The sequence below is a fragment of the Pagrus major genome, chromosome 18, assembly GCF_040436345.1.
Source record: "Pagrus major chromosome 18, Pma_NU_1.0".
In the NCBI taxonomy this organism is placed as follows: domain Eukaryota; kingdom Metazoa; phylum Chordata; class Actinopteri; order Spariformes; family Sparidae; genus Pagrus; species Pagrus major.
Window position 1 is genome coordinate 30,273,721 of NC_133232.1, and position 8,125 is coordinate 30,281,845.

Genomic DNA, 8,125 nt, shown 5'->3' on the forward strand with positions numbered 1-8,125 from the left:
TGAGAGGAAGAGGAGAGCAGAGACTAAATGAGAAAGTGAATGGGAATAAAAGAACAACCTGAGTGATAACAGTATCAACAGATTCTGGTGGTGAATAGGAACATTGTGGTAATGACAGAGACAAAAACAGACTCAGAGGTCTCCCTTTGCCCTCAGACAGACGCTGAGCGTGGGCGTCTGGCTCTCTGCAGTTATCTGAGCCATGCGGCAAATAAATTCATAACATGCCACTGAGACACCCACACCAACCCCGGTGGGCATTCCCTGCAGTGCAAAACAGTGGGCACCTTACTATGCAGCGCGGCCTGAATCTCAACAAAGCCTCACATTGTGACCAATAATCAGCTCTGCTACGTTTAAAATCTATTTGAAGAGCTCATACCTATAACTGACTCAGCTTTCTGTGCTAATAGTACACTGGGGGAAATTTGTGATGATTCAGCTTCAAGCTGTTTTGTGTTTGACTGCTAGAAGTGCAGGGATAGGACTCAGTACAGTTGGTCTCTGCGGGGGAAATACGCCTCGATCACACTGATAACACTTAAATTAAGCTGAGCAGAAATTGAGAACATCCCATTTAGCTGACCTTAAAGAAACAGTTTCAGGGTAACTTTGGTATTTTTCAACCTGTCTCAGAGAGCATTTGCAACAACGATATTTGAAATTTGGTCCTGTGATGAGCCGGAGCACTGCAGCCGGCAGCTGCACGACTGGCTGCTGTGTAGGCCCTGTGGGTGACTGTATGTATGTGCCCTTTAAGTGCTTGTTTTTGCCACTAACAGATTGTTATTCTATGGAGTGGTAGAGAGACAGTCCTTTCTGTTAAAGAAGAAGATCCTTTTTGTTTAACCAGAAATGGCCATTATAATTCCAGCAAAAGCAACCAGACTCCATCTACAGAATCAGAAATGTTATCATTGTTAAAGCAGTGTTGTTATGTCCTTTCGGCGTCAATAAATAGCAGTCACGCACATCAAGAGTTTAATTGAAATCAAAACAGGGTGGATTTTGATACTGTCCGATAATATTTTTGGGCTGTTTCTGTGATTCATATTGTATCCTTAAAACCGTTTGCTGAAGCTATATATGTTCAGTTGACTCCAGGTGTGTATGCACAGTATGTTGTTCCCCTCCTTCATGAGTTTTCATGGATAATGTTAATTCCTGTTCTTTTAAAAATAGTTTTACAGACATCCTATTTAAAATCCAGATCCTCAATTCAGATCCAGCCAGACTGAAATCATGATGGACACCAGCCTGATGTTGTTTTTGTTTTTGTGCTGTGAGGAGCTTATTTATATTCTTGTGTATCATACTGTATATATATTAGGTGTATATTTGTATTGTTGATATGTAACTTCATGCAATATCACTGGTTGGTATAGATAGGTTTATATTTTCACCTGTATCATCATGTGACGAGAACATGAATTTAAAAATGGCATCTTTTTATGTCAACTAAGTCTAAAAAACAGCCTTTGCTTGCAGCGTCACTTGTGGAAAGTTTGTTTTCTTTTGTCTGTTCCAGCAATCATCAACTCTGATTTAATAAATCCTGAATTCATCATATTAGATATGAAAATATTCTGCCTCTACATGCTGGTTTTCCCTGCTGCTTCTCTGAGGTCCACCCTCCCCCTCACTCATCTTCCAATATTGTCACATCTTACAAAGTGAATTAAGTGTTTGTTTAGACCAGACCAGAGTTTGTGAGTGTTGAAACAGTGAAAGGAAAAACCCCAATCTGTTTTTGGTGAGTTTTACTTTGTTTTCTGTCAACTTTGAATGAAATTTGTGATGATAAAATTACTGTCTCTGCAAATGGAATCTGGAGGCTTTAGCGGGAGTGATAGCGGCCGTTTCTGGTTAAAGAAAATCAAATCTTATTCTTTAACAAAAAGGCCTCTGTAGAAATTTGTTTCAATAATGTTATCAGCAGTATTGAGTGTAACACTACCAGAGGAAAGGGCTGATGTGTGGGCATATGTGAGGTTTTACAGTCTTAACTGGCAATTAAGTGTTGCTGTGGTGTAACACAAAAGCAATGTAACTAGCAGTGTAGCAAGTTATTTTCACTACAGAAAATTAAAAAAAATTAAAAATTACACTTCTTTTTAAAAAGCAACAAGCACTGGGAGGTACATCACTTTTTTTTAGTAACTACACAAACACTGGTTGCCAGAAACAAGTGGCGAAAACAAGCACTTATAGTGAACGTGCATTAACCGTGTTCAATTACAAGTAAAGATGACACTGCAGCCTGTTTTGTTGCTGCCAGCTGCAGTGCTCTCACTCAATACCGGACCAATTTCAATAAATGTTGTCCCCGGTAGTCACAAAAGAAACAAAAACATAGGAAATAGGCCCCAGGTTGAAAAATACAGGTTACACTTTAAAGATTTTAGGAAATATTATGTTCCATTTTCTTGCCAAGAGGTGAGAAGATCTATACTGCTCTCATCTGTCCTGTAAATAATAAGTTACAGCCTGCAGCCTGTTAGCCTGGATTAGATAAAAAAGACAGGAGGAAGTTGACATAAGCTGGTGTCAACAGGCATGTACAGTCTAAGTGAATGGACACAAAAGCAGGAGTGAAGAAGGAAGGCCAGATGATGAGCTGATTGTCCAGTGAGAGAGCAACTCAGCCATCAAAAATAACTCAACCTTTTTCTAACACACAGTCTTTATATCGCACAGTAAATTCAGTGCAAACTCACACACCCTCGTACTAAATTTGATAAAACAGTAGTTGCAGATGGCTGGACAGCCTCAGCAATATGCATGGGGTAATAAATGTCTCTTTTATATATATTCATAATCATTCAGCGGTGATTATGATAGACACGGTGCAATACACTGCTGTGGTCTACTTGTTTGGGGCTATTATCTAAATCCTGCATAAAACATTAAACCATAACTTGATATAGCACAAAGCACACGGCAATAACAACAGCATGTCTAGGTTTTTTTTTTGCCAATGGCACCAAAGCACTGTTTGGTAGTCAGTAACACATGCTACACAGCTGGTGAGTGTGTGTTAACTGGCTCACAGTGGAATGAATTTGCCTGCTTTCTATACAACATGCCATAAAAGTGATCAAACCCCTAACCTTCTGTTATCAGCGCTGAGTCCAATTAGCTGAGCTGCGCTGCGTCACACTGATAAATTTCCCTGTGCCACTGCCATCTGTAAACATTTAGAGGAGCTATTTACTCCTTATCTTAATTTTTTTATATTCTCCGGGTGTTTTTAGGAATGGGAGCATGTAGGTGCTTTCAAAGCATTTTCCATTTTTGAAAAACTGTTTATCAGTGTTGGTCCACAGTTTATATCACACATTCACGGTCCCCAGAGGATGGATCCTACCGACTTTGGTCATAACCAGACTTTTCCTCCTGAAGCACAAGCAGTTCAAAGTTTTCACTTATCTAGTAAAATATTTTGGTATCTACTGGACCGACTGTCATAACATTTGGTACAAACATTCACGGTTCCAGGAAAATGAATCCTCCATTCATACTCGTCTCATCACTTTGGTCACCAGGTCAAATACTTTAAATACTAAAATAAAAAGATAATGACATCCCTATCAGCCTGAACATCTGTACTTTGTGTTTAGCACTATTAAGCAACTATCAGCATGCTGAAATGCTAATCCAAGCAAAGTCAGATTAATAAACTATAACTACTTAACAACAGCACAGGAGTTTTGTCACTGTGAGCTTGTTAGCATGCTGATGTTAGCATTGAGTTCAAAGCACAGACTCACAGAGCTGCTAGCGTGGCTGCAGAATCTTCACCTTGATAAGGAATGAGTACCAAAGTACAAGAGGAAGTTTCACTTAAAGGTTAATTCCAGTATTTTCAAATGTGGGGAATATTTTTACATATTTTGGTGTCTAAATGACTAATGGGTCCAAAAGTTTGGGAATTGGTCCATATAGTCTCAGCCAGCAGCTGTAAAATGGGTTGCAATGGCTGAGGGCAACTGCACCCGTAAAAAAGTACATCCACTAAAAGTTTGTTTTTGGCAACGACAAGCATCATAATGGAAAGCTTACCTGCAGAGATAAACCTTTTTGTTATAGGGTAAGGTCCAAAAACAGCTGTTATAACGCTGTCTTCACAGCTGCCAGACTCCATTGACAAAATGACTATTTTGGGTCTCTACTTGGTAATTAGTGTGAGTGTATCTCTGCAACTACGAGGTCTATTTGAATAATCAAGGTATCATGATAAAGGGGAAAACTTGAAATATTTGTTCAGATGTGTAAGTATAGGTATATATGTCACTGCGTCTGAGTAAATGGAGTTGGCACACAACATAAGTAAAAGATTTTATTTCTGCCTCAAAACAAATCACAGTTTAAGAATGAATATCCTTGAGGAATGATCAGAGTGAAGAATGAGCAAACCATAGCAAAACATCTGAGCATTACCTCTGCCAACTTTTATGCTAATAAAGTGAATCAGAGCAAAATTGGAAGTTTAAGTATGGAGTACTCAGGCGGAATCTCCAAATGTGCCATTTGGCACATTTTGGCACATTTTGGCACCATCTGTGCCATTTAAAAAATCCTCAGGTACCAAACTATATATTTCACTTATATGTTAGCAAGTTGGGCTCGGCTCTGGCTTAACAGGTTCATGTAACAATGCGTTAAATATGGTCCCTTCTCACTAAAACCTCCAGGAAAGGGTACACACGTACATGAGAGAGTGAGGACATTGAAGACAGTAATTCCCATGATCCCACGCTACTTTTGTTTTGCCTTGATTTAGAAACCTCTAACACAAGAAATTATATATGTTGCATTTCACACATAGTTCAGATCCAAACTAACACCAAAATATGTCAAATATTCTGGATCCAGGTTTATAAACACTTGAATTTCCCTTTAATTTCAGTCAGGGTAAAATATACTGTAAGGTGTAACGTGTGAGAGTTTGAAGGATAGAGGGTAGCAGCCATGACTTTTATTACAACAGAGCTTCAACCACCTGTCAATCAGTGCCAGACAGGCCATTATAAGGCCAGTCGTCTGCTCTTGTCCAGCCGCTGGCATTAAACGCAGTCAGACGTTTCCTCTGGACAGCACTTACCCTCAAGGTTAGACAGCTTTTCAGTCAACCTCTTTCTCACTCATTCATTCTTATATTGTTCTTTCTCTCTTCCCCTCCCATTTCCCTGCATCAGATCTCTCCTCTGTGATGATTTAATACCAGCTGTCCCTTCTCTCTCTCTCTTTCCTATATCCCTCCCTCCCCCCTCCGTCCTCTCTCAGCCTGATGAAGTCAGAGTGCAGCTCGGGTATAAACAGCCACTGCAGGCCATCCATAGTGATCTCATTACACAGGACTGCAGGGGAAACTGTCTTAACCAATTTCACAACTATCCTTCCTTAACCTCCCCCTCCCGCTTCCTAGATACATTAGGGTCAAGTAAGCAATTAAGGGGCCAATTTTCTAAACAGGATGCCAGTTGAATTGGAGAAACAGAAATGATGCAGCAGCCTGGACAGTTTCCAATTAAGCATCAAAGAACAACATGAGCTCCCTCTAATTGTTTTGCACTGGAAAACCTCTGGAGTGTTACTTGTGCAGTGGCAGTGTTAACCCATGTGATATCAATAATTAATCTGCTGACTGGAAGGGGCACTGAAATATGCATTATTGTGTGACAGCACGTTATTAGACAATTCCTTTTTTAATTGCCTGAAAAGTGACCGTGAATGGCAACAAGAAGAATGGTCTCAGGAAAATGGAAAGCAAACAAAGAAAAGAGGTGGTATATGTAGATGTTACGCATCATTAGGCTCTACTCCCCTGTGTCACTGGCTGGACATAAATTTAACACATATTAGCATTACGTTTCCCCACAGATTCAACCACGAAAGGGCTACTGCCAAAGCAATTAAAAGTTCAGTTTGCACTTATTATTCAATTAGAAAAAGTGCAAATTTCCCGGCAATTAAGAGTCTGTATAAAATGATAACTTTGATTAAGCCAAAACCCGTCAGACTCACTTTTTTTCAGTTCCATTACACATCTCTTTACCAACTGGGTCGGTGCGCAAACAGTGGATAATTTGCAGCAAAGAGGGATTTGTTTCCAAATGTGGTCACTGCGGCGCAGGAAGTTGTTTTGCCTTTTGTGTTCTGTTTTGTCTCTCCGAGTAAATTGTTGGAGTTGGAGTGGCCGAAGAAATACTCAGTAAATCTCAGCAAACCAGAACATGACATTGGACAAATAACCTGTGAGAAGCTGAAACTGATGTACTGTATCATTGCAAAGTAATCTAACTAAGATTGAAGGAGTCTCTGGCTCTGTCCTTCGATTTTTCTCGACATTCGATTGACTTCATACTTGGTGGGTGTACTGCTGGGAACCCAAGGACGCGCATTGTCGAGTGTGAAGTAGTTCGGAACAGTTCTCGAGAAAGCTGCAAGTGAGAAACATCACATCCCGAGAGCCCCGGCAGGTCCAAACCTCGCAGTTTTAGACGTCAAATGTGTGAGTTTAAATGACAGTCACTGACTTCGTTATAACCGGAGTCATGAGAAGGACAGCGGGTTAGGTTAACCCTCTCTCTCAACAGCGCTGATATACTGAATGTTTTTGGGAAAACACTTCAATAAAATGTAAAACTGGTGGCGTGCTATGATTTTACTGTGCTGTTGGTGCATGCGAACATCTAAAAACTATGGATCTTTAAGTGCTGCGTCTAGCACAGAAAAGGCTGTACCACCAGACTACGGAGCAGCTTCATTCCTCAGGCTCGGAGCCTCCTCAGTTCAACTCAACTGTCTTTCTTTCTTTCTTTTTTGTAGCAGGGTTTGAGGGAGGTGGCGCGGCACTGACTCTCGTCTGTGCTGCAGTTTAATGTTGTTTTTATGCTTGTTTCTCGAATTTTAAACTAAATGTTTTTAATCTAGAGACTGCTTGCCGCTTGTATGTTGGCACAATGACGACCCTGGCGCAGACTGCTCGTCTGGTACAGACTGCCATGAAAAATTATGGGGGTCAAAAATCACCCGTCGCTCCAAATCTATCAGCAGCCTGTTATCAGACAAGCGCTGAAAATAGTGTTGTACCCGACACACGCTCTTCACTCAGAGTTCCAGCTCTTACCTTCTGGTGAAAGATTCAGGGTTCCCAAGTGCAAGCTGAACCGTTATAAACATTCATTCCTGCCTATGTCCATCAAGCTCCTCAACACCAATATGTATGGAGGATAGAAGTTGGCTATTAGGGATGTGCAATGTTACCACTGCGCAGTATGTGTGAGGGTATAGTGCAATCTGTTGCCATTGTCAGCGGGTCTTATCTTCCCTTATCTCATCTACTCTTATCCTATCTTTTCTTATCTTATCTTAGCTGAGGTTTGTCTTAAACCCCGGTGTTGTAAAATGATAAATAAATGAACCTTTAACCTTTATAACTGCGGGGTCTCTCCAACTCTTCAGGTTAATGAACTTGCTGCAAACAGCGACACCAGACACCAATCGTCCATTCCTAACAGGCAAGTTTTGCACAAGTACTGCCCTCGGGGAAAAATTTGCATTTTTATTTCTTTTGAGACAGCTAACTAGTAGGGAGAAAAGCAATCTGCAGTTTACAGCCATTGTTACCACATAACAATCTCTACTCAAGTTTCCAAATGCAGCTGCTTTTGCTTCTCTCGGATACAAAAGGCATCTTGGCCCTGAAAACATAATTCCCTCCAAACTGTTACAGTAAACACCGCTGTGAATGTTCCCTTACCGGATGTTGTGGGACTTTCGTTTGATCTCGTTCCAGCAGAGGTTCATCTCTCCCGTTTGGTGCGAGCCGCCTCCTCTCAGTCTCCTGCACTCGGTCCCCTCCTCCTGCCCGTCACCGTCCACTGTGGACTGGCACGGCACACAGTGGCATCCCGGCCACGAGGGCCGCCCCGCAGCTAAAGGCACACAGGGAAGAAAGTGAGTAAGACAGTCAACTAATTTGGGTTTTTCAGGGCTGATTTTCAGATTTTTTGCATTGAGACTGCTGATAGTGAATATTTGTGATGGATTTGAACATTTATGGGTTTGGTGATCCCAGGAGGAGGATCAAACAAGACACTATAGAAGACAGAAGTGCATA

At 41.1% G+C, this 8,125-nt stretch overlaps 1 protein-coding gene across 1 annotated transcript in view; it reads right to left on the reverse strand.

Moving 5' to 3' along the window:
• Positions 1–7,869, reverse strand: part of drp2 (dystrophin related protein 2) — a 94,637-nt gene extending 86,768 nt beyond the window's left edge. The window contains exon 1 of the mRNA XM_073487037.1: positions 7,766–7,869. Within this exon, the coding sequence (XP_073343138.1) occupies positions 7,766–7,812 (47 nt within the window). The 5' untranslated portion in view covers positions 7,813–7,869. The remainder of the gene's footprint in view (positions 1–7,765) is intronic.
• Between the last annotated feature and the right edge of the window lie 256 nt (positions 7,870–8,125).